The 26,984-nt window shown below is 40.0% G+C and overlaps 1 protein-coding gene and 1 pseudogene across 3 annotated transcripts in view; one reads left to right on the forward strand and one right to left on the reverse strand.

The window, feature by feature from the left end:
- The window catches only part of AMPH (amphiphysin), a 181,794-nt gene that overhangs the window by 145,055 nt on the left and 9,755 nt on the right, over positions 1 to 26,984 (forward strand). Inside the window, exons 14-20 of one of the 3 annotated variants that reach the window (XM_089776541.1) lie at positions 725 to 748; positions 1,037 to 1,513; positions 3,291 to 3,323; positions 7,839 to 7,889; positions 10,793 to 10,930; positions 23,188 to 23,247; positions 26,167 to 26,310. In XM_089776541.1, coding sequence (XP_089632667.1) covers positions 725 to 748; positions 1,037 to 1,513; positions 3,291 to 3,323; positions 7,839 to 7,889; positions 10,793 to 10,930; positions 23,188 to 23,247; positions 26,167 to 26,310 — 927 coding nt within the window. Of the gene's footprint in view, positions 1 to 724; positions 749 to 1,036; positions 1,514 to 3,290; positions 3,324 to 7,838; positions 7,890 to 10,792; positions 10,931 to 23,184; positions 23,248 to 26,166; positions 26,311 to 26,984 lie in introns of all 3 variants that reach the window. The other 2 variants (XM_006124072.5, XM_006124073.5) reach the window with 2 other exon arrangements.
- Positions 19,288 to 19,645, reverse strand: LOC149525372 (small ribosomal subunit protein eS12 pseudogene; annotated as a pseudogene).

Raw genomic sequence — 26,984 nt, forward strand, 5'->3', positions numbered from 1 at the left:
CTGTGGGGCTCACAGCCCCAGCCAAGTCTGGAGTCAGCAGGGTGGCCCTTGTCTGGAGCTGGTGCAGTGTGTGGGCAGGGGTGGCTAGACACAGCAGGGCAGGCGGTATAGAGTGCCGCCCAAGCTGGGAGCAGAACCCTACATCTGGGTAGGGAGCCTTGACCTCCCCTGGTCTGGCAAATTCTGTGGTTCAGGTCCTGAGGATGCCGGACAAGGGAGGTTCGACCTGTATTTACAGTAAGGCCCCTGCCAGAGTTGTCTAAAGGAAGCTAATGTAAATGACATTAGACCCATTATTGATCTCTCTAGTATTACTGTGTCTCTCCAGTATTTTTAAACCAACATGGCTGTAACTGCACTGCATAGACTAGGCCTATTATCTTTTGAATCACTTCCCGTCCTATTCATGATCAGACAAAGCAATCTCCCTTTTTTCTGGTGTTTCAATAAGTTCCTTGTTATTAATAAGTTCCAAGCACCGAAACGACTTGCATGGAACATCATCAGGGAACTATTTAATATATGTTTAGCTACTTTTAGTGTGAGTTAGCAGCTCAAAAGATGGAGAAGAGCCAGCATCATTGTGATCAGCCAGCTTTGAGCTGCTCCTGCCAGCTCCATAACCACTGGTAATCCATATGGCACTGAAAAGAAACCACTAGTTTAGATAAATCACGGGGTTTAATATGACATTTGTTTATTTATATGGTTTTCTTCCAAACAGACAAGCAGTGAACTGGTGCAGCCGGTAAGTAAACCTCCTAAAACTCTGTCTTGAGACTCATGGCTTAATTAGTGTGGTGTAATATAGTTCTCTCTTTTGCCTTTCAATACCATTCTCTAGATTTCTAGCTATTGTGTTCAAATACTGCAAACCACATAACTTTTCCTTAAACAGTATAATTTAGTCATTTTGCATTCTTTATCTTTAAACTAAAATTACTATATACAAATATCAATGTTGTGTTTTCTTATCAAGTCCACCGTTATCTTTTTTTCATCTTGTTCTTTTCTTTGCTTTTCTGTCTGCCTAAAGCCTGACTCTTCAAAAAGTCTTTCCCTGTGTAACCTGGTCATGGAGGAACCCCCAAACAATGGGTCAACAGAAGATATTAACAGATCCCATTCTGATCTAGGTTCACTCAGCTGGGGCCTAGAACTTAGCACAGCCAGTGTCAGCCAGGAGATCACTGCAGGTGGCTCTTTGCCCGAGGCAGAGCAAACCTCAAGAGAATCCACTGGTACATTGTCTGTTAGTGTTTGGTCTGCTGTAGGTGAGCAGGAGGATCATGCACCAGGGTCCTCTTCTGTAGATGGAAATCAGAGGACTTCACTGAAGGCACATTCAGATGCTAGAAGCATCCCATGGGAAGATTTGGAGACCAATCAGCCTTTTGTGAATGAATCCAGTTGTGAGATGCCGGTCATGGGAACTGATAGCTTATTGGATGACTCCCCAAGTGATGTGGAAAAGGCAGCGGGGAAGAAGCAGAAGGAAGAAGAGTCTATGTGGGCAGGTGTGGAGCCATGTGAAAAGGTAGAGACCAGAGCTGTTAACTTCAAGGAGATAAAGCATACAAAGGAGTTTGAAGAGACAGATTATGAAAATAAAGAACACAGTGAAGTAGAACCTCATAAGGGCTTAGCAGAACAAGACCATCAGATCCTAGAAAACAATGAGATAGAAACTGTATGGGAGTCAGAATATAATAACGAGCAAACTGAGCTAAATGTTGACAATTACCTTGAGGAAACTGGTCCAGAAAACCATGGGCAAATAAAATTTAAAGGTGTTAATGTCATTCAAGAGATAGATGGAGGTGTTCCTGGAAGTCTGAGTGCAGGGCTGGAAGATGAGGCCAACATAGCAATGAACACATGTAAACATGTAGGATGTGCTGATACTGAACCTGAGAATGTCTTAGATATTTGGAATTGTGTCCATGAAACAGAGTGTTTGGATGACTTAGATCCTGCTGGCAGTGTTATTGGAGGCAGTACAGCCATGGAGGGCATAAGTGTTACGGGACATAGAGTCCTAGATGTTACAGAGCACTCTGAGAAGGACACTGCAGTTGTTGGGAAAGTTCTGTGCGATGCGGAATTATTCAGTGCAGAAGAGTCTGTTAAAGAAACAGAAGACAATAGCTTCGGCGCCCTCTCAAATGGTAGTGCTGCTGCTGAGTGTCAAGCTGCCTTTATACCCTTTGAAAAAGAATTGGCACTGCAGCTTGAGTCAGCTGACAAAGCTAATGCAAAGTGCAGTCATTCTTGTTTAGATAATGTGGAAGATAAATTGATAGTTAGGGCAACACCTACAGTGACCGAAGACCATAGTTGTAACATTAGTGTCCCTGGAGGAGCCTTGGAAACAGATCCCTGGCTGGCAAACTGGGATCCAACCGTTAATAATGATCCCTGGGGGTTTTCTAGTCTGACAGATGGCCAACCAAATGGATTTGATAGCTGGCCCTTTCCCCCTAAGCAACAAGACTCAGAGGAAAGTAATATGGAAAACACCTGGCCAAGCTTTAGTGATAAATGGTCTACCCAAGACTTAGGAGGTATAGATAGTAGCTGGGGAGATATGGGTGTAACCACAAGCAATAAAAATCAGGAGGTATCTTTAAAACAAGGCACATCTGGGGAGCAGGCAAGCATTAGCAACCCTGCACCAAGCAAGGAAATAGCTAGGCCCTTGGTTCTGTTTCAAGTGGGAAATTCCAGAAATGCTAGCACCGAGAGTTCAACTAGTCCCAAAGACTATGAGACCAACAACTCAGATTTATCTGAAGATGAAATTGCTAATCGGAGATATGGATTGTTGTACCAGGAAATTGAGGCTGATAAAGAAGAGGTACCTACCCCAGTGTGTAGCATAGTCTAGAAAAAGAGTTCCTTAGGTTGTACTTAACCCTGTGTTTTATAAACAGTCTGTTTACATGTCCTCCCCTGCCTCTTCTGAACCTTTGCTAATCTTGTTGAAAATTTCTCATGCAACTGTCCAACATGTGGTGCAGCTGTAAACCATCAAGGCCCCTTTTGCATTTTATGATTTTTTTTAAATATACACCTACAGTCTTTTCAAAATCCTAAAATCTATCATTCTGCCTTCTTGTAGTCTGTTAAAGAGTTATTAAGTAACTTCTCTCATTAACTGTCTTGCCCTTCATCTTTTCATTGTATTTTATTTTTGGTGTATTTTTGGCATTTGTTAAATTTGTTAATAAATAACACTCTGAGTTAATAAACTAATGATAATTATTTGTTCTGCTCTTCACTTCTGTTAGGCATCCAGCAGCACATTTAATGGATTCACGCAGGTAAGAAATAAAAACGTCTGAGAGATATTTCTGTGCAGTTGAGAATGGATCAGGTCAGGCCTGATGTGTCCTCTGCCAGAAGCATCAAGAGAAGATGACAATACCACATCACGAGTTACCTCTTCCAGACCCCAAATGTTGTACATAGTGGGCATATTCATGTGGATAGCTTTAGTTAGTTAGCTTGGATACCAAAGTGTTCCAAGATGGATTTCCTCATAGGCTAGTCCCATGAATAATTACTCAGGCTTTTGAGTGGAATTGTCCAGTTTGCATCAGACAAGTTTCAGTATGTCTGTACAAGCTGCAGTCACAACCCAGGCCTACAGTGTAGACATACCCAATGTCATTAGAGTGACCAGATGTCCTAATTTTATAAGGATTGTCCCAATAGTCTGGGCTTTGTTTTTATACAGGTGCTTGTCATGCACACCCTTCCTATCACCATCCTGGATGATTACGACTTGCTACCTGACCATCCTAAATGTCACTGATATGGTGCCAATATTTCAGGGGATATCTTGGCTCCATGGAAGTCAATGCCAAACTCCCTCCACTTTTGTGGGGCCAAAGTTTTACCCATGAAGCAACTGTGTTTTAGATTTCTAGTTGAATTTTCGGAAGCTAATTTTACTCAGATACCAAAATGTTAAAAGCGAAAATTCATATTCTTATCCTGACTTTTTGTCTTTTATCTTCTTTTTTTTTAAATCTCACTCTCAGTGAAGAAGTTAGTTTTAGACTAATTGTAAGCCATAGAATTTACAAGGGTATATGCTGAGTCTCTAAGGCAGAACTGGGTCCTTTCTTGGGTTGGAGGCCACTGACCCACAGAAAAATCAATCGGGGAATCAAATGAGAAGCCAAAAAAAAAAAAAAAGCCATCCCCCCAAATCCTTACTGACATGGCCCGAAAGAGAGAAACAGTTCCCTCACAGAGCAGAGCCTAGTAGGGCCCAGGTTAATAGATTGTGTGTGCTCCAGCCCCACAGGGGGACAGCAAGGAGCTGGAGTGTCAGCACAGGCTCCCTAGTGGTGAGGGGGAGCCACAAGCCTTGGGGGCCAGATTCAGGCAAGCCATAGGTTCCCCACTCCTGCTCTAAGAGGTGCAACAAATGGGTTAGGGTGGGGAAAAGCACTTTAAATGATTTTTGCATGCCTCACAATCTTAGGCTGCGCCAGGGCCCCCAGCATAACTTAGGCAGCCCTTGGTCATATGTAAGATTCAGCAGTCCCGCTGGGGTACCTTCTGGGCATGCTGCTCGGTATCTCTGCAGTGCTGTGGCCAAGCCCCTGACACTTTGTCCACACTCACCGACCTTATCCTAAATCTTGTGATGGAGTTCTCAGAAGGTACATGAGCTTCTAACTCCTAGCACCATTTTGCCCAGTACAGGGGTTTGGAATGGGGAAGAAAATCTTACCCTTAATTTCTTACAGAACCAAATCTGTAAAATAAATCAAAGGTATCATTGAATTCAGCGGGACCAGAATTTATCCTCATTATTTTGTAAATCATGTGACTGCATATAATGAACCATATTTTTTAAATCCGTCTTCTACTTTTGCACTTGCAACTTGTAGATACTATTTGTTTCCATAATTATACGGTGGGACAGATAACATCATAGGGACATCTCTGCATCTTTACCTGCTAAGATAACTTGGTGATGGGTGCAGAAAAAAACTTAAAAGGGATAAAACTGACTAGAGCAAATAATTACAAGCACAGAAATGCATGCCAATTCTTAAAATGCTGCCTCATTACGTGTGGATTTTAAATTGACACTAAGATTTTCAAATGAGCGTTGGTCAGACAATGGTCTTGTTGAAATATATAGCAAACATAAAAGATACTGAATACATAGTACTTATAAAACAACCAAGCGGAGCTAGTCAGAATGTTTTGATTTTTAAAAAAATGTTGAAGATGCTGTTTCGAAAAGCCATGGGCATTTTTTAAATAAATTTCAATGTCAGTAAAAATTCCAATTGAAATTTTTTCTAAGTTTTTTGCTTTTGTTCTTAATTGGTAAAAATTTGAACTTCATTGCTCAAGGGAAAAAAATCCCACTTTTTCCTCACCTTTGTATCCCTTTCTCTTTTTTCTCAAAAGGAAAAGTGCACAATGTAATAAAAAAAAGTTAGATAAAATATAAAAGACCCTACTTTACCTCCCTTTTAAACTTTTCTCCACTGGAAAAGGATTGGGGAAAGATAGAGAGGAGAATAGGGAGGAGGGTTATTTTAATTTTTTTTAATAATAAAAAAATTCTAAAACTTTCATCACAAAAGTGCATGAAGATTCTAAAATGAAATTAAAAATCCACTCTTTGAAAATGTTTCACAAAATATACTAATCTTTTTTTGAACAGCTGTACAGTATAGTTGATAATATCTTCCAGAGAGAAACAGAGGGAAATTTGGGTTTTTATAATAAACATTTAACAAATGTAAATTTATTGCATCCAAGGAACTCAAATTGTAAAAAAAAGCCCAATATTTGTTTTATACTATAATTTTCCACAGGAAGTTAGAATACCAGGTAGTGTTTAGTTAACCTTTGTAGAGTTAGCCAAACTTTAGTTATCCAAGTCTGTTATGTGAAAACAGAAACGTTCAATACATGTAACAAAATTCCATACTAATGTGTAAAAAAAATCTGTCCAACTTGCTTTTATATCCCCTATCTCATTTAGATAAGCAGATTTTAACTGTCTGAAGGTAGTTTCATTTGTTTAAATTCCTTTTTTTTTTTTGTAGTTTCCTTTCAATTTTTTAAAATGTCTTCATGGGTTTTGAAACAATCATGCAACATGACATATAAAATTGAACATAAACTGTGGGCTGACAACAGCCAATCATTTTACACAAGTCTTCTTCTAGTGAATAAAAATAGAGCATGTCACTAGGGTAAATGGGAAGTCAAAATTAGGTTCTGAGAGTGCAATTCTCATCCCTACTCCAGCCACCTTACAATGTAGAAAAGAGCCAGAGCCATGTAAAAGGAGGCCCTAAGAAACCCAGGTCCAGCCAAGAGAAAACTTCAGTGTGGAAGCTCAGGAAAACAGTTTCAAGTTGTCTTCTAAGGACTCTCTAATAAATCCTGATATACAGGAGATGTGCTGAGACATGCCTGGGAATAGGCAGGCCCATAGCACAGGATTATGGAGATTCTGAACAGTGCTGTCTCTGAACAGCTGGGGACAGGCTGCCATAATTTTGCCCATTCATAGCTTCCCAGGCCTCAGTGCAGCCCAGAATCAGGAGAATACAAAGGTGATTTATAGCAGGCATATCATAGACTCACATCCCTCTACTTTGAATAGTCCCTTACAATATGTGCTAACTACTTATGCTAAACATTCTGCTCCATCTTGTATTTTGCTGGGACACTGGGAGTCACAGGCAGGAAGAGAAGCTATGAGTGGCCTGAAGATTTCTCTCTCTCTCAACAATAGCAGCTGGCAGTGGGCCCATCAGCCACCGTGGGTCCAGGGGCAAGGTGTGGGAGCGCTCTGCACTCCCAATGGGGTGGAGCCTTGCATGGAAGGGGTGAGACTGAGGGCAGTCAGTCTTTAGTGCCCCCCCAGATCACAGTACTGACCACACACCCCAGTTCTGAGAACCACACAGAGTGCCCAGCATAGCTCTCCCGACGCTTCCATGGCAATTCAAGGGTTGCCCAGAGCTCCAGCTGCCACCAAAGTAGCTGCAGGGGTGGCTGGGAGCTCCAGGCCCCTTTGAAATGTTGGGCCCTGGGGCAACTGTCTCCTTTGCCCCAATCCTCCCCCCACCATTGGCAGGCCTGACAGTTGGTCCAATAAAAGATATTACCTCATCTACCTTGTCTCTCTAGGGCTATGTCTACACCGCCACTTTTTATCGGAAGAAAGTATGCAAATTGCACTCCGTAATTTGTGTTTCTTTTTCCGATAGTTTTGTCAGAAGAGGCTTTTCTGAAATTTGGCCCATCTACACTGGGTCAAATTTTAGAAAAACCTCCTCTTTCAGAAGAGCCCTTCTCCCTCATGGCATGAGGAATACAGGGCTTCTGAAAGAGTGTGTCTACTCTTCCACAAAAAATGTCAGAAGAGCAGATGCGTTCCCTGGACGCTGCACAGTTTTTCCTGGATACCTCTGTTATCCCGGAAAAACTCTGTAGTCTAGACATAGCCTAGTAGAACTGTTGTAAGTTAGGTGCATTGTGTGAGACAGTGAACTTAAATTTACATTTCTATGCCTTCATCAGGATAACATCTAATAGACTTTTTTAAATTCTTCCATATAGTATTTTTTAAAACTAGAATATATTTAATTGTCTTCATTTGAAATAAACTTATTAAAATGATCTGTTTCAGATCTGAATCTCCTTAACTTACTTAAGTAATGCTCTGGAGTCAATGAGAGCTTTTCCTCATTAAGCCTTACAGAAGGAAACTGTTCGTAGACTTCTACAAGATTGCTTAAAATATTTTTTCTTGCTTCCTTCTTGGATATTTTTTCCTTCCTTAGGATACTTCACTATTCACAGTGCAGTCAAATCAGGATATGGTCGATAACTTGGTAAGTTTTGGCTTCTATTTCTTTTTTTTAAAATGTTCTATAAACTTTGAGTTTTTGCAAATGCATCTATTGCACCAATGTGCTTCTTTCTTTTAAATCATGTATCCTTTGCCTTCAAGGCTGGCCTAAGGATTCTCTGTAGTGGTGAACTTTTCCCCACTCAAACATTCTTGTACAGAAGCAAACCAATCCAAAATAAAACCCACAACAACCAGAAACATTGTTCTGCATCCAGCATCTTAAGAAGGGATGTTTTTCAAATATTTCAAGTTTAATTTCTAGCATTTTAGTTTTATAGTATAACAGGAATGGCCTATTTGCACATAATTTACATTAATTTATATAACTGCTACAATCCCTGCATTAACTAAGCAGATGCTGGCCCAAAATAGTACCAACTTTATATTCTGTATTACAACAATACATTAGCTTTTTCACATGTTTCAAATGTTACTTTTCATCTGTAGTTTTTCATATATTTAATCAGACACGTTCTTTTTCCAGAGAAGGTCCAGAGAAGAGCAACAAAAATGATTAAAGGTCTACAAAGCATGACCTATGAGGGAAGACTGAAAGAATTAGGCTTGTTTAGTTTAGAAAAGACAACTGAGGGGGGGACATAATAGAGGTTTTCAAGTATCTAAAAGGGTATTACAAAGAGGAGGGGAAAAATTGTTCTTCTTGGCTTCTGATGATAGGACAACAAGCAATGGGCTTTAATTGCAGCCAGGGAGGTTTAGGTTGGACATTAGGAAAAACTTCCTACCTGTCAGGGTGGTTAAACACTGGAATAAATTGCCTAGGGGGGTTGTGAAATCTCCATCATTGGAGATATTTAAGAGCAGGTTATCTATCAGGGATGATCTAGATGGTGCTTGGTCCTGCTGTGAGGGCAGGGGACTAGACTTGATGACCTCTCGAGGTGCCTTCCAGTTATAGTATTTTATGATTCTATGACTTTTATTAATGAAGACATTTTATTAGAAATGTTTGTGCATATGATCATGCTCTGGTAGACAGTTAGTTCTCACCAATGTTCTACTGCAGTTTTGATTTAGCTAAAGGTGATACAGAAATGTGAAGTGTCAGTGTAGTAGTAGAGACATAAACTATAAATGCTAGTTGGCAGTGGCAAGAGTTTGAAAGTATTATTTAGGGTGGCTTCCATATAGTATATATACACATATTTCCAGAAGAGTAATCAAATACTGTATTTCAGTAAGTATACTCTGGGCATTATTTTGCGGCAGTTCAAACAAGGCAAACAGACTGAAGATTACTTGATAAATCCTATTGTGTGCAAGCAACTTGAAGAAAATCAATGTAATCTGCATTATAGCAATTGTCTAAGTAGCTACAATTACTTATACTTAAGCCTCAGGAAACTCATTAGTGGCCAACAGTAGGTAGAAATGCCTAGTGTTTTTCATTCCAGTTTCTGATTTCTTCTTTGTGAAATACCATACAGCTAATATTAATCTACTATGTACTCCACGCTATTTACTCCGCAGTGTGATATACTATAATGAATGTTTTTATACTATGCCAACTCCTGATATCCTTATTTAGGTAAAGACCTATTGACTGCAAAGGGAGTTAGCCTGTTTAAGGAATGAGTGAAAAATAAATAAAGGCCTCTTGCTTTTACTTGAAAAGTATTGAAAAAGAAAATGTTTTTATATCTTAGGGTATGTCTACACAGCAGAGCTAAAGTCAAATTAAGCTATGCAACTTCAACTATGTCATTTGCATAGCTTAAGTTGAAATAGCTTAATTTGGCTTTTGGCGCTGTCTACACAGCATGATGTTGAAGGAAGAACTCTCTTCCTTTGACTTCCCTTACTCCTTGTAAAATGAGGGTTACCATGAGTCAAAGTAAGAAGTTCTCCAGCTCAACATTATTTCAAAATAAAGGCTTGTAGTGTAGACGTGAACTATGCTATTTTGGAATAACGTTAGTTATTCCAAAATAACACTGCTGTGTAGATGTACCCCTAGAGACTTTTACAGATGCTGCCTTTTATATCACAAGAACCCTTCCGCCCAACTGTGTGGTGGTGTCAAATGTGAATGAAGATGCTTGACTGAAGTAACTAACTTCTGAGCTTTGCAGTAAACAAAATAATTAGTTCATGGTGGACTAATCCAGTAAGTTTGTTTTGACTGGTTGAGCTAGTTATTCTGTGTAAGTGATCCCAACCTGTAGCGCTCCTGCTATGTAGAAGTACTCCTATCCTAAGTATTTTTATCCCTTGGAGTAAACACTATTACAATTATAGTTTGGAAACGGTCTTATGAAATGTGGAAGTTAGTATATATGTGGGGAAATCATTTTGGGTGGGTGAGGGGCACTTTACTGCAGGGCTCTTGTTCCTTGATGTGCTAACAACAAATATATGCTAAAATTCAGCAGAGTTTGAGCCACAGTGACGTGGCTCAGAAGATGGATTCCACATAGGTGACTGGTGTGGAGTTAACTATTAGAGCAGTGTTCCTCAAAGTGATCCATGGACCCACTCTGAGAAAGTTTCCAACAGGCCGCTCGGGTTTGTTTATTTACTGGCTCCGCAACCATGGAGCTTCGTGTCTCCCATTGGCTGTAGTTTGCCATTTGCAGCCAAGGAGAGCCTCAGGAAGCAGCAGCAGTCCAGGTCACACCACTTCCCATGACTCCTCTTGGCTGCAAACAGTGAACCTCAGCCAATGGGAGCTACAAGGCTTCGTGGCTATGGAGCCAGTAAGTAAACACACCAGAACTGCCAGTTAGTGGCTTTCTCAGAATGGGTCTGCAGACCACTCTGAGAAATGCTGTAGTAGAGGGAGAGTGTATTAATCACAAATTGTTTTCCCCTTCCCCGATTTCAAATGATCTTCATCACTGATTTTTCCATTTAAAATAAAAGCTAACTAAAACTGAGGCCGAAGAAGTGCCATCTTTGGAACCCGAGGCTGAAGAACCCCCCGTTCCCTCTGTTGCGGCAGCTGCTCCTGATCAAGAAGCTCAGTTTGCTGAGCCTAGTGAGCCAGCAGAGGAAGCTGTGGTGAGTGACCAATACCTCATGCCCCAGCTTTCGTCTTATTTGGTTCTTTGTTCATCATTGCGTATGTGTCCACCACATTTCAGCATCCTTTCCATTTTTATTCCTCTTTACTTTTAAGGCTGGTTTCCGTTCTAGCCTCCAAGGCCACAACAGGCTTTCCCAAAGTCATGTGTGAGCCTTTTAACCCTTAAAATGCCATTCCTCTGTGGTTGGCATTTTAAGAGTGAAATTCAACTGAACTACTCTGGATTCAGATATTGTCATTGTTACATTAGAAGTGCTGTTTCACCTAGTCTCTCTGCAGATGCCAATAACTGTAGTTTATCACATGCAAGAGGCGTTCTTCACAGCCAGAAAATGAGGTGCTTAAATTTTGCAGAAATTCCTCTCGACCGGAAAGAAGGGCTAGTACTGCATGCCAATCAGGTGTAACTAGAGTTGGGGTTTCATTCAGTGGTGTCAGATCAATAATCCTGATGTCAGCTCTGTTTGATTCATACAGCCTTAAATGCACATGAATGCTTGACACCAACTAAGAGGTTGGGCTCAGTGCTGTGTAGTCATAATTTATTGCTCTTGTTCAGGGAGTACAAATAATATACTGCAGCTCTGAAAAGAGTTTAGTATACTTTTTCTAACTATCTGGGTCCAATAGCTGGCCTATTTGGTGCGGGGGAGCGTGCAGAAGCCATATATTCATCCATACCTACCCTGACCATTTGCCCCTGGATAGTACCTGGGCATGCTCTACACAGAAATTGGATTCACAATCTGGGTATCCATAATGTTGCTGCATGTGAGTCCTTACTTCCCCGCATGTTCTCTTGCACTGTCTTCAGGGACTCATTCTGATTGTATATACATTGGTTAACTCTTTCTTGGTTTGCATGGATTTACTCCAGATGTTTATCACAGTGAGCTCAGAATCAGCAGCTTACAATAATTCATCCAAACACATTAAGCTCTGCAATTTGAGTGGTTCTGCTCTTCTCCTCTGTGTTTTCTTTTGAATTGGTATAAATCACAGTAATAACATGTCAGCATTGTGGGAAGGCAAACAGTGAAACAGACGGTCTTTAGGCAAGGCATTTTGTCAAGCCTGAATCTAAGATGCCTCCCATTTAATCTAAATAAATTTGATAGGTTAGAATAAAGGAATGGGGGTAGGGAAACAACTGTTAGCCCCAATTGCTTCTTCATTTCAGAGAACCAAATTGCATATAAAGTAGTTTTGAAGAGCAGATTATAATGAAGCTTAAGAGGTTGTTTCTAAAATTGGTTTGATTTTTTTTTCTTTTTATGGGGATTTCATGAAATAATCTTTGAATAAATTATTTTTCTGAAAGAAGCGATTGCTAAACCCTCTGTATCCTCAGTTGAGGCAAAATAAAAGTGTAAAATCCGCTATATTCCTTGAACACTAATTAACTGATCGACTATAACTGCAATCCCCGCTCATTCATAGTGGACTAACTCGACCTTTTCAGATAATCCTTTTTACTGCTTGAACATCACGTGTCGTATTTAGTTTGTGTTCTGCTAGAATATGGTACTGCTGAGGCACACATTATAGCACTATTATGGAAGTAGGCAAATAATTTGAGAGTGGGGGCAACTTTAGAGGTAATTCAGAAGACAGATGATAAATATGAAACAGCAATTAAATTATTTTTGTTATGGTTTTCTCTCTTATTTTGTAAATCAAGTTCTTGCTCATTTGAAAAGAGAGCGCTCTCTGGGAAATAAGAAATGAAACATGCTAATTTTAATAACTGATGAGGTAGCTTCACAGTTGGATTGTGGTCCAGTGGGAGATGCAAACATTACTTTAGAAAAATAACGTCTAATATCTAATTTAGAAAAAGTTTTTAAGATTAACGAAGAAATAGACAAATCAGTTCAAAGGCCAACATTTGATAGGTCTGCCATAGATTAAATCATTCCTCAATAGCAGACCTGCATTCAGTGTATCAGTGAATTTAAAAAAAAGTGTTATACAATATTAGTAAAGTTTCCCCTACTACATATATCTTATAGCTTTACATTATATGCCATTGACAGTGGCAGTCAGTAGGTGTAATTCGCCTGGTACATGAACTGTCAGACCACATTATGCCAGAAAATGTACCTTAGCTATGTACTGTTCACTTTTGTGAGGCTCTGGCATATTTTCCAGCATAACATCTCTCATTTACTTGGAAGGAAGGGAAGGGGTAGTTCAGTTGTCAGGGCACTAAGTAGGTTCTGACTTGCTGGTAGACTTGAGTTCAAGTCCCCACTTCTCCACAATCTTCCTGTGTGACATTGGTTAGTGACTTACGGGTATGAACACTGCTCACATTGGCAAGCCACCCAGTTCAAGAGCTTTGCGCTAGTAGTGCTTCCACTAGCACTGTAAAAGCAGCTGTGTAACTAGCATTTAGAAATTGTATCTCAAGCTCTGAAACCCAAGAGCAACTTCAAAGTACTTTCTATATAGCCTTCTGTAAAGTGGCAACCCAAGCCCTTCTCACTCCAGGTTGGGAGGCAGTGCACTGGCAGTGTCAATGTACCTTTGGAAATAGATTGGTGTCAAAAGAGGCACATAGGTAGCGAGTGGGATTTATAGAAGCACCTGAAGTCAATTATTTCAGTGGCAGTTAAGCATGTCTGTAAATCCCATTAAGCACATATTTGTGCTTGTAGAATAGTGATAGAAATGTAGCCGTGTTAGTCTGGTGTAGCTGAAACAAAATACAGGACTTTGTAGCACTTTAAAGACTAACAAGATGGTTTATTAGGTGATGAGCTTTCATGGGCCAGACCCACTTCCTCAGATCAAATAGTGGAAGAAAATAGTTACAACCATATATACCAAAGGATACAATTAAAAAAATGAACACATATGAAAAGGACAAATCAGATTTCAAAACAGAAGGGGGAGGCGGGGGGGGGAGGTAAATGTCTGTGAGCTAATGGTATTAGAGGTGATAATTGGGGAAGCTATCTTTGTAATGGGTAAGATAGCTAGGGTCTTTGTTGAGACCCATGCGTAGGGTATTGAATTTTAGCCTGAATGATAGTTCAGAGTATTCCCTTTCAAGTGCAGATTTAAAAGGCTTCTGAAGCAGGATGCAGGTAATTAAGTCATTGAGACAGTGTCCTTTCTGGTTGAAATGGCAAGAAACTGTTTTTTCTTTGTGATCCTGTCTAATATCTGTTTTGTGGGCATTGATCCTTTGGCGGAGTGGATCAGACACTTTCTAAGATCCTGGAAAAATTTTTGAAGGAGAAAGTAGTTAGAGACATTGAGGCTAATGGCAATTGGAACAAATTACAACATGGTTTTACAAAAGGTAGATCATGCCAAACCAACCTGATCTCCTTTTTTGAGAAAGTTACAGATTTTTTAGATAAAGGAAATGCAGTGGATCTAATCTACCTCGACTTTAGTAAGGCATTTGATACAGTACCACATAGGGAATTATTGGTTAAATTGGAAAAGATAGGGATTAATATGAAAGTTGAGAGGTGGATAAGCAACTGGTTAAAGGGGAGACTACAGCGGGTCATACTGAAAGGTGAACTGTCAGGTTGGAGGAAGGTTACTAGCAGAGTTCCTCAGGGATCAGTTTTGGGGCCATTTTATTTAATCTTTTTATTACTGATCTTGGCACCAAAAGTGGAAGTGTCCTGATAAAATTTGCGGATGACACAAAGTTGGGAGCTATTGCCAATTCAGAAAAAAGATCGGGATATCATACAGGAAGATCTGGATGATCTTGTAAATTGGAGTGATAGCAATAGGATGAAATTTAATAGTGAGAAGTGTAAGGTTATACATTTAGGGATTAATAACAAGAATTTTAGTTATAAGCTGGGGACACATCAGTTGGAAGTAACGGAGGAGGAGAAGGACCTCGGAGTCCTGGTTGATTATAGAATGACTATGAGCCGCCATTGTGACATGGCCGTGAAAAAGGCTAATACGATCTTGGGATGTATTAGGCGAGGTATTTCCAGTAGGGATAAGGAGGTGTTAGTGCCATTATAGAAGGCATTGGTGAGACCCCATTTGGAATACTGTGTGCAGTTCTGGTCTCCCATGTTTAAGAAGAATGAATTCAAACTGGAACAGGTACAAAGAAGGGCCACTAGGATGATCCGAGGAATGGAAAACCTGTCTTATGAAAGGAGACTCAAGGAGCTTGGCTTGTTTACTTTAACCAAAAGAAGGCTGAGGGGAGACATGATTGCACTCTTTAAATATATTAGAGGGATAAATACCAGGGAGGGAGAGGAATTATTTAAGTTTAATACCAATGTGGACACAAGAACAAAATGGATATAAGCTGGCTAGTAGGAAGTTTAGACTTGAGATTAGACAAAGGTTTCTAACCATTAGAAGAGTGAGGTTCTGGAACGGCCTTCCAAGGGAAATAGTGGGGGCAAAAGATCTATCTGGTTTCAAGATTAAACTAGATGGGTTTATGAAGGGGATGGTTTGATGAGATAACATGATCTTGGTAACTAATTGACCATTCATTATCAGTGGGAAATAGGTCAATGGAGGGATGTTAGGAGTTACTATAGAGAACTTTCTGGGTGTCTGGCTGATGAGTCTTGCCCACGTGCTCAGGGTTTAGCTGATCGCCATATTTGGGGTCGGGAAGGAATTTTCCTCCATGGTAGATTGGCAGAGGCCCTGGAGGTTTTTTGCCTTCCTCTGTAGCATGGGGTACAGATCACAGCTGGAGGATTCTCTGCATCTTGGGGTGTTCAAAGTATTTGAAGGCTTCAATATCTGAGATATAGGTGAGAGGATTATTCTAGGAGGGGTGGGTGAGATGTTGTGGCCTGCACTATGCAAGGGGTCAGACTAGATGATCATAATGGTCCCTTCTGACCTTAAAGTCTATGAGTCTTTAAAGTGCTACATAGTCCTGTATTTTATTTGTGCTTGTAGGCACCTCAGTTCCTGTAAAAATCTGGCCCTTCATTTCCCCGTGCCTCAGTTTCCATCTGTAAAATGGAGATACAAGTGCCATTGATAGATGTGATTTATGCCTAAGTTCCTCTGTAATTTAATGCATATCTTTGGAAATTTGTGGCATGAATATTCTCAATGTAAGTCAAAGGGAATTCTTGTGGAGCATGAACTCATAGTGAGTAACATCTGTCAGAATGTGGCCTGGCTGTTTTTGTTTTATTTATGATTCTTTAATCCTTATTATCCTGTTTAAAAATATTTTAGTTACCAAGGGCTTGTCTACACTACTGAGAAGATTGACGCTGCTGCAGTCAATCTTCCAGCATTTCAATTAGCGGGTGTAGTGAAAACCTGCTGATTTGGGCTGAGAGGGCACTCCTCACGAGCAGTAGTCCTGCCCCTCATAGGAGTAGGGGAAGTCAGTGGAAGCATGTGTTCCTGTCAATCTCCCACTGTGTGTCAAAGCACCATTTAAGATACTTTGACTCCAACTAGGAGTTGTATATCTTAAGTTGACTTTCCCCTTTAATATAGACCATGCCTAAGTGAGAGAACAGAATCAGTTTGATATGGCTTAAGGAGTAAGTTATGCACATATAAAAGAACAGCAAATAGACAAAAGGAACTATTCAAAATCCTACTTTTGCCTGTAAATTAATTGCCCAAATTAGAAACAGCAAATGCATTCACAGAAATCCAGGTTGGTACCTTAATGATTTATAAATGGGGGGTGGGAGAAGTGGGTAGAAAGGTTTTTTCAACCAGCTGTAAATAGCTGATTTAGGTATTTGTAATATGTTAACTTATGCTTTGGATCCATAATAATAGATCCCATTCCGTAATAAGATAAAAGTAATTTCCAAAGGCCAAATCCCAAAATACTTCTTATCCAGGTATCACTCCTTAACACACATGGCCCTTAAATGTGAATCTTTCTTGAAAAATCAGTTTGGTATTTCCTGCCATGTCAGATAGGTGGGTATTTTTCCCCCTCAGCAAACACTTAGGCTATGTCTACACTGGCAGGTTCTTATGCAAGAACGGACGTTCTTCCGCAGAGCATCCACACTGCCCGCCCGCTCTTGCGCAAGAAGATTTACAGTAAAGCGTGGTAAGAGAGGGCTTCTTGCGCAAAAGCTACGCTCTTTTCTAACAAGTGTAAGCTCTCTTGTGCAAGAGCTCTTGCGGAAGAGGGCAGTGTGGATGCGCAGCAGGGGTTTCTTGTGCAAGAAAGCCCTATGGCTAAAATGGCCATCAGAGCTTTCTTGCTCAAGAGAGCGTCCATGCTACCATGGGTGCCCTTGCGCAAAAGCACATGGCAGTGTGGATGTGTTCTTGCACAAGAACCCTTGTGCAAGATGTTCTTGCGCAAGAACTTGCCGGTGTAGACATAGCCCTAATGTTGGGAGTGAAAGGAGGGAAAAAAATATTCTTCCATGTGTGTTCCCCTATGTCCTCGATCCAGTGTCTCATTAAGTCATTGCAGTATAGGAACTTACTTCATCCTTCAGGGCTCAAGTGCTGTATAAACCAGCGGCAGGTTTTTATTAGTCTTTGGCAACCATTGATCTATTGTTTATTTTCTCATTTTTGTGGTGAAGGAAGGGATTGGTATGCAACAGATTCACATATCTACCTTCTGAGTGTCGAGTAGCACCAGGGAAAGTAAAGACATCTTTGGCTTACACTAGTATAAGAAGGGCAGTCTCATCAAGATCACAGATCTCTGGAGACAGTTCTGCCACTTATTTCTATGCATTACTCAAAGTTAGAAGTAGAATACCATTTAAAAACATATTGTGCTTTAGCTGTTGTGTTGGTTTTTTTCCTGGTTAAAAATGCTCCTTCCACTGTGTCCATTTTTCATATTCAAACTCAGATATATTTTGGATACGCTTTTGGCAGATGGCGTGCTACTTGTGTGGGAAGGATGTGCATTAGTTTTAAATGCCAACATACATCACTAAATATAGTAATAATTCATGTTCAAGATACTCTGCTACATGTGAAGGAAAAAGAGATTGGATTTTAAATGAAAAGGGCAACAATGTGATGTCTTATTGTGAAACAGTTAGTAAATCTTGTTATGTTTGTTTGCTAGCCTTTTGTATGTTGTCAGGAACACATATAGGCTGTGTCTACATTGCATGCTTCTTGCACAAGAACAGCTGTTCTTGCACAAAAACTTGTTTGGTGCCTACACTGCACGCACGTTCTTGCGCAAGTAAATTTACAGTAAAGTGCTGGAAAACAGGGCTTCTTGCACAAGAGTTATTCCTCTCCCCACGAGGAATAAGCCCTCTTGTGCAAGAGCACTTCCACAAGGCGGCAGCGGAGACAGGCAACAGGAGTTTCTTGCCAAGAAAGTTCTATGGCTAAAATGGCTATCAGAGTTTTCTTGCACAAGAGAACGTCCAAACTGCCATGGACGCTCTTGCGCAAAAGCGCATCTCTTCCATAAAAGCACATGGCAGTGTGGATGTGCTCTTGTGCAAGAACTTTTGTTCAGGAACTCTTGCACAAAACTGTTTTTGTGCAAGAAGCATGCAATGTAGACATAGCCATTCTGTTTATTGAACTGACCCTAGATCCCTGTTTTATTAGTTGCCAGTAGTTCTTCTGAGAGAGCTCTCCTGTGGCCTAGGGACTAATGCCTGCTTGCATGATGCCCTCCCCTTACATTAGTCAGTGTGTCTCAACTAAAGCCTGTGATTTTTTTTGTAAATTCTAGTTCACTATGCATGAGACTCCCTCTCGTTAAGATCCTAGCAAGCGCAAACTATGTACTGCATGTATTGGGTTTCATTTTTAAAAGCAGATTTCAATCTGAGGTTACAAAATTGTGGCTGCCTCTAGTTGTGGACACACTTCCTGGCGTACAGATGCTTCATTGCCTAATTTGGGAGTGAAGTGATGTCGCTAGATATAGAAATGCTATGGATTGCACTTTTACTAAATGTCACCAACATTTTGTGTTTGCAACTAATTGCAAGTGTCACGTTGAAGCAGGAGGCTCTTTTAAAAATGAGGGCTCTGGGATATGTAGGTGAAAAAGATTGTGACAGATAAATAGCATTATGATGTGTAAAGATGGGGAGCAGAGCTGGTGCAAAACACAAGATGGGCTATTCAAGAGAATCTAAAATCATGGAGACACATCCAACTGAATACCTTAGCTTCAGAAAGATCTCTCTCATGTGTGCATTCAATGATACAATAGAAGTTTTAATCAAGCAAATCCCCAGGAGTTGGCCTTATCTATAGACATATGATAAAGCACTTTGGGAAGATGGCTAAGCCCGGTCATTGGACAGTATAAACAACCAAAGACACCAAAACAGTGGAAGTCAGCAGTTCTTCTTAAGACTGGCAGGGACTCCTCTTGTCTAGGAAGCTAGCAGTCTGTATCTTCCACTAACCCAGTTTCTTGTTGTCATCAACTTTTATCAAGTTGATCTGGTGTTCTGCACAAAGGGCTTCAACCAATTTTACATACATTGGTTCGTCACAGTTTGAAGCAAGAACACAAAGGTGGGCTTGGCGTTTGTCCAAGGCTTTGGCAGCTTCACGAATACCACGAGCTAAGCCATCGTGGATGAGTGCGGTCTTCAGCACTTCTTGCAGGGCGGTGTTAACATCCATTACACCTCCAGCAGTAATGCCTTCCTCAGCCATGGTCGGTTGGGGGTCGCTCCCACCCGGGTTTTGCCCCTCAGCCTCTGCTAGTATCTTCCACTAGTCACTTTATAAGATAATGGAAAGAATGGTACAGTCAAGACTGTTATGGTGGCTTCTAAAAGAAGGGAAGATCGAATTACCCACACGGCATTCAGGCCTTTCATTCAGCTCTGGACCCAATGATGGCATTCTGTCAGCCTGTTCTTGATGGATTCCAACTAAAGCCATCACAGTCATCGATAAAAGTCCTTTTGAATCCCAGTGTAGCATTTGATAGGCTGGCATGATAAACTCTGAGTCAAACTTAAGAGAGATGGGAATTCATAGCAAAACATGCCTCTTGATAAGAGATTTGCTGCAGTACAGAAAAAATAATAGTAAGACTAAATGTTAATTTTGATAAAGACAAGGCCACTCAGCATGGAAAAATTTCAGGGTTTGGTTTTAATTTCTCTTTTCTTGCTGAGCTCCTCTGGACTGCCAGATTGGTTGAAATCATCTCCATACAGGTATGAAACAGAAGTATCTGGAGTGTGAATTGAATGACAGCTTGATTAGGCAGGCAAAGGAACATAAAATCCAGCTGAGTCCAGCCAAAAGAGTCCACATACCATACCATTGGTAGGAGAAGGTATTGCTGCTGGAGAGAAACCTGGTGTATTTTGGAATGACCTTGGCCACAGAACTAAGGTTTGAACCAGAAACATAGCAGCCAAAGAAAAGAAGAGCCTGAAACATATATGATGGAATTCCAGTACCAACTGGGGTTCTTGTTGTGGCCAGTCTCTGAATACAGCATACTCCTTGACAGTTCTCTAAATACCCGAATATGCCTCATCTCTCTAGTCACACATTTGTTCCCAAGTAGACTTGTCAAGACTGACACTGTACAATCATTTGCAGTTTACCTGATAACTGGATTTGTAAGATCTGATCTAACAGTAATTTGTGAACAAGAGCATCTTGAAAATCACAGAAAACAGTTAATTTCGTATGGAAATAGTCTCCCTTCTCTAACTGAATGTCATCATTATTGAGGAACCCCTCCTTCCCCTCCCCCCAAAAAAACCCACCAAGGGTGAAAGGATTGTCTTGTTTCAAAAGAGGTATAAAGTCCACTAAAGAAACAGTGGTATTTCAAGATGATAGGAAGATTAGGTGCATAAAGAAACTTGTATATCTATTAATTCCTCTACATGAACCTATTTACTTTAGTAAATGTCTCCTTCTTTTGAAACCTTGCTCAAAGGAACACCTGGACGTGTCTTTAAGGAAAATTGCATAAAAGCCATCCAGCAGTGTCGGTTACAAGGCAAACAGATTTACACATACACTGATGGTTCATCACAAATATGTCAAGAGTTGTGAATGTGTATCTGCTTCTGGTAACCTAAATGGAGAGAATATAGGGCATGCATCAGTTTGAATTGTCTGACTGAAATGAAAGCTAATAAAGAAAGCAGACAAAGGTGGATGTTCTCTTGTTGTTGACTTGCAAGAAGCAACCCTTAGTTCCTTTTGAAGAACTCAGAATGGTATCAACAGTGCAGTTCAAAAGGAGGCTCAAAGAATCAGAGAGCAAGGCAATAAATTAAAGAAAAATAATGAAAGGTGTCAGATCTGACACACTCATATCTCTAGATGAGTGCACAGTGGCGTTTTGGGGTGGCACCCCTCCAGGTAAGTTGACTTGGAAATGTATGTTATGGCACAAATTTAGATGTTCCCAGTAAGTATACAAAAAGCAAGGATACTACTCAGCAAAAGTGCCAGTTTGAAAGAGACCATTTTTATGATCAACATTAAAAAAAAGTGTAAGTCAACTCAGCAGTAAATTGCATTTGGTGCATGTGTGTGTGTGTTTACTTCCATAAAATATTATCATTTTATGCTCAATCTTTGTTCATATATCCATACATCTAAATTCTCACTCACGCTTGCAGTGTAAATAGGTTAAAACATTCAAGGAGTCAATTTTGGTAGCTTCAAATGAAAATTAATAATAAAAAGGTTATATAACACTGTAATTTTAACAGGATAAAGCTGTGAGAGGTTTCCATGGTAACGCTGCTGATAGCAAATGACTTCCCCTGGCATCTGGACATGTTTAGGGCTTATGATCTGACTGCAGGCAATACTAGAAGATTAGATTAAAAAAACATGATTGATACAAAGTTCAGAAATAACACAGCATCTCTTTATTAGGAAAAAACACAACCATTTCCAATGAAGTTTGTGCAATTCTGGAATGACAATTACAGGCTTGTGAAGGTTACTGAGGCTCATTCTACATTATTATGTGTAAATTATTTTCAGCAATGGTTGTAACCAAAGATTACTCTAAAATGCTTTGTGTTCACACACAGTACTGGTGCAGACTGGGTTACCTCCACATTCAGAAAGCATGCTAAAATTTTGCAAAAGGGATAGAATATACAGTTTGTCTTTATATAATCCTTGTCCACTGCTGCACCTAGCCTGGTGTTAAAACTGTGCATGCTACAATAGAATTGGAAAACAGCTAGGAAAGGGCTGCCCAGAAAAGTTCTGGAAGAAATGTACTTGTCATCTGTTTTCCAACAGGTCTTGCAGTTAGTACAGTTTTACTCCTCCTGACTAGAGGCCTTAGTGTTAAATCCCATCTACACTGAAGAAAATACCAGGTATGGGGAATCAATTACATCATTGTAATTTTTTTAACTCAATTAAAAACTAACAAATGTGAGTACTTGGTGCAAAAGATCTGAGGCCTCTATTCAGCAAAGCACCTGATCACATTCTTAAAATATTAACTTTAGGCATTTGTTTGAACCCTATTGAATCAGGCCTGAAAGTTGGTTGTAGATATTTCTACATTGGAAACAGTACAGAAGCATGGCTATAGATGCACTGTTGTGATGTGGACAGTTACTACAGCAATTGAAGGTGGTCTTCTGAGAGGCATACTGTGTTTCAGAGGGCATGACTTTTTTCAAAGTCCTGAGTAATGTAGTTAAGACAACCTAACTTTGTAGTCTAGACCAACCCTTGGTTAGCTGGGAAAGCAATACATTCTGTGCCACGTCATCACTTTCTGCACAGTTCACTTCACACTCCAGTCAGCATCAAAAAGAGTCTCTCCTTTTTGAGAAATCCCAGGAAGAAAATATATTTTAAATGTTGTTGGGTCATGGGGGGCGGGAGGAAGCAGCTGTAGGCAGCTTTAGGAAAAGTTTGAGATTGCTGTAATCCAGAAGATTAGCAATACTCTGGGGAAGGAACCTATAAAAAAAACTTTTTCTAAGCTAACAGTACTGCGAGAACAGCCATATAAAAATAATGGAGGTCTTACAATTCACAGAATGATAATGGTGACGAAGAGGGAAGAAAGGGATTAATTTTCTTAATTCTTAGACCACGCTGATTTTTTGCTCGGATGCTGAGTTGTATTAAGAATGGTTTGCTTTGCTAGACAATATCTGAATAAGCTTCCATGTATTATGCCATTAAGTTCCAGCTATTCATTTTGTTGCATCCAGTACATGCCCTGCATCCATTAAATCTGATTAATGCGTCCTTTTCTACTGCTAAAAACTTTTGAATGTGCTGACCATATTTCCTATTCAAGCAGGAGGAAACTGTCACAACAGGTGAAAAGGAGACAGCTGGTATTGCTGAGGAGGAGAGTAAGGTAAATATGAACAGCTATAGGAGGGTATATGTTCTTTAATATCACAAGAAAAGGATTGCAGAATTGTGTGCGTTGATTTTTTGTTTTCCATGTTATCAATAGGCAGGCGGATAGAATATGTGCTAGCTAGAACAGCTCACATGTCAACGCTGACCTATTTTAGAACCCATCTATTGCAATAGTACAGAGTCATAATTGTTTTAGGGCAGGGAACAATGTGGTTATGTGGTAGAGGGTGATATAATATTGGTCCTATTAACATTTAGAATTAACAGAAAACACATTGCCATGGAGTCTGAATGGCTTTTAACACTTCCTGTGGATTTGTTTGTCTGGGTTCTTAATAGTATCTATTTTTAAAAAATCATTCATCATTCCATTTTTCTAGCATGCTAAGCCCCAAACTGAAGCAGAAGTTAGAATATAATCCTTGAAAAATTTTATTTTCTAAAGTACTAATTCGACATTTCATTAGATTTTTTTTAAACACCTTAAAAGTTCAATGAAATGTTGTACCTCTGATGTACTGTTTGTTTTAGATTATGTTCTCATAGGGGTGAAAAAACATACTGTTTATTCTAGATTCTTGTTTCCTAAAGTGCAAGCGTGACCATGCATTTTAAAATATGGTGAGTGTAATACAAGAGGATTTCAGCACTAGTGATTGGAAATTAAATGCAGAAAGGATTGAAAAATAAGGAAACCAGAGCCTCTGGTAACTAATCAATTTGGGTCCAATCCTGCAAGGTGCTAATTACCTCTCTTTTTATCTAAGTTTTTTTATTACTGCCCATCAGTGTGAAAGAAACTATTTGCATGTATATGCAACCACACTTGAGCTGTAGCCCTCAGCAAGTGCTGTGAGTATCATTGTGGCCCCCAAGGCTTCCCAAGTTGAGCAGCCCTGATTTAGATGGTTGTTCAGTACCCTACATGAGAAATCCATCCAGACTTCCACAGGATTTATCCCCTAAAGCATTAGCTTCAGTCCTCAATAGAATTATTTTAACTTGCTTAGCTACAATTATATTTAATGATCACAACAATTATCTAGTCAATTTTTAAATCCAGCCATTGGAATTAATCTTAATTTAGTGAAAACTCACATGTACTATTCAAGTCAACCTTTATGGGTTTGATCCTGTTGACTCATAGAATCCCCCAGCATTAAATATCATGGGCCATATTTCTCCTCTTACTTACTCTTCTTCTATATACAGGAGAGTTTAATATATCATCAGGTAGCATATGTAGATATACAAGTACCTGTCTGATTGACCACTGCTATCTAGGGCAAAGTCATGATCTCACTGAAGTAAATGTGAATTTTGCCATTGATTTAAATGGAGGCAGGATTTCATCCTAACTGATAATAAGACTTATCCAAGATATGATAGCGAGAAATGGCTCCATTTTTACCATTTGCCCTTGTAGTATCAGCAGAAACCCAGTTTCTTTCTTCTCTTGTTACAGTCTATGCCACAAGAATGAATAATGATGCTATGTTGATGCATGATGTACATACAACGACTAATATGACAAGGGGCTGTAAGAGTCTGATAGTTTTGTGTACCATATTTTAGGGTCGATAATTATAAAATTACAACCTACTTCCTTCATGGAATAAAATGGACTGCACAAATCAAAACAATAGAAAAGAAGGGTTGATTGTGATCACAGCAGATAGCAGGATCAGTTTCTGTGGCATCGTGTTAGAGGTATAGTGAATCAAATCAACCTAATATGCACTGCCACTCACATTTCTCCTCCACTAGCTTCTCTCTGGGTTTATAAAATGATTGTTTCTTTGAAGCGGGACTGCTGAAATTGGTAGTATAATGAAGGCCTGGCTTGAAGATTTTATCCATAAGTCTCATGGTTGAGATACTGAAGTTTGCTGGTAGAATTCAATGCGGCTTTCTATTAAAGCAGTACATGCTTGATTTTTGTATCAAATGCAATTAAAATGAAAATCTCCTCTATGCAGTCACAAACATATTAGCTTTACTCATATTTTGGAAAGAAAATAGGAAAGATTTATTTACCAGTCTCATTAATCGTTAACCATGGCTGAGACCACTGCAACATCCAGCAGTGATGGCAGCCAACTCAGAGTGGATATGAACAACCTTATTTATGACGCAGATATCTGATGCGAGACAACAAGGAATATCAGACTATTAACCCACCAATGCCAGTTCTGTTAATGCAGCTTGATAAATGCAGCAGTGGAAGGGAAAGACAATCATTTTTACTCCCAGTCTCACTGTGGCATGATTAATCAGAAATACCATAATGAATATGCTGGAATTTGGAGTAGGACTTTTCTATTGGCCCATCCCCACAAGTAGATGAAACTAGCTGGGGAAAGGCATCCCATTCATTATGTTCTATGGACAGCCTCCGCTGTCTGGGTTCTGATGGAGCTGCAGCTCTTTTGAAAGTAGCCCTTCTCCAGCAGAATCCATGAATAAACTGCAATACAGACCCATCTGCCCTCTCCTAGAGGCAGATCCTCCAGCAATGCAGATTTAAGGCAAATGAGCCCTCCAATTCTGCTCTAAATTTTTTTATTGTAGAGTATGCTTTATATCTGTGCCCAATATGCAGCACTATGCCTTTAAACCATTTTTAGTTTTGCTAATGCCTTAGGAGATCTTCCCTGAAGTGACTTCTGTGGATGCCACTAAATATACTAAGGAAGCATCAATACAGGTCCCCCCCCCCACACACACACACAACCCTTTAAAAATAAGGTGCAGAATAGAAGCTAAAGGCATAATTCTCCTTGTATTTACCTCGATGTGAATATATATTAACATAAAAGCCTGGAGCTCTTTAAAAGTGGCCTGGGTAGAGTTGGCAAATAGCTGAAGACAAGAATGATGGATGTGGCTAAATGGTTTCTACTCTCTGTAGATAGTAGCTGTAGCTGAAGACACTGGTGCAGTTGAAAATGCTGTTTTAACTGAAGCAAGTGAAGATACTGCTGTAGCTGAACCCGAAACAGCTGATGAAGATGACAAACCTAAAATAGAAGGGAAGGATGCAGAGGTGGCTCAGGTAGGACTTTGTCAAGATGCTTTCTGAACCACCACACTAAAGAAAATACTGGACTGTTCATGTCTCCTAAGCCTAAGATACCACAAAATATCTTCTCAGGAGCATGATGGCTTAGCTGTCCATATGAGCCCCCTTTCTGTTTTCAGAAAGTAGCAAAGTCACACCACTCACTTCAGTAGAGCTATGCCAATTTATACCAGCTGGGAATCTGGCCCAATGTGCCCCAAAATAATTTCTGATGACTGTACAGTTGATAGATACACTCTCAGATGTGCTCTGGGGATCATAACCAACTCAATTAATCCTAAAGATAAGCAGAAGCTAGTTCATTCCATTAGCTATAAGTCTGGTGAGCAGTGGCTGGTTAAGCAGAGCTTTCAGACTCTTCAGATGTGTTTTTTATTTAACAGATGTATTTCAGTGATAAATAAGATGAAGTGCATTGGTGTTCAGAGATACTGAACACATGTACTTCTCCTTGAAGTCAACAGGTGTGATGAGTGCTCAACAGGGAAGATTTGCAGAGGCACAAAATTTAGCACGTGCCTAAGTCCCACTATTTTGCATTGGGAGTTAGGTACCAAACTGCTCTTTGTGCCTCTGAAAACCTCTCCGCTGCCCTGGCACTTCTGAAAGTCAAGCCTTGAATCCCATGTAAATGGGAGGTCGAGAAG

This window comes from Pelodiscus sinensis, chromosome 2 (genome assembly GCF_052426305.1).
Source record: "Pelodiscus sinensis isolate ZL-2025 chromosome 2, ASM5242630v1, whole genome shotgun sequence".
Classification (NCBI taxonomy): domain Eukaryota; kingdom Metazoa; phylum Chordata; order Testudines; family Trionychidae; genus Pelodiscus; species Pelodiscus sinensis.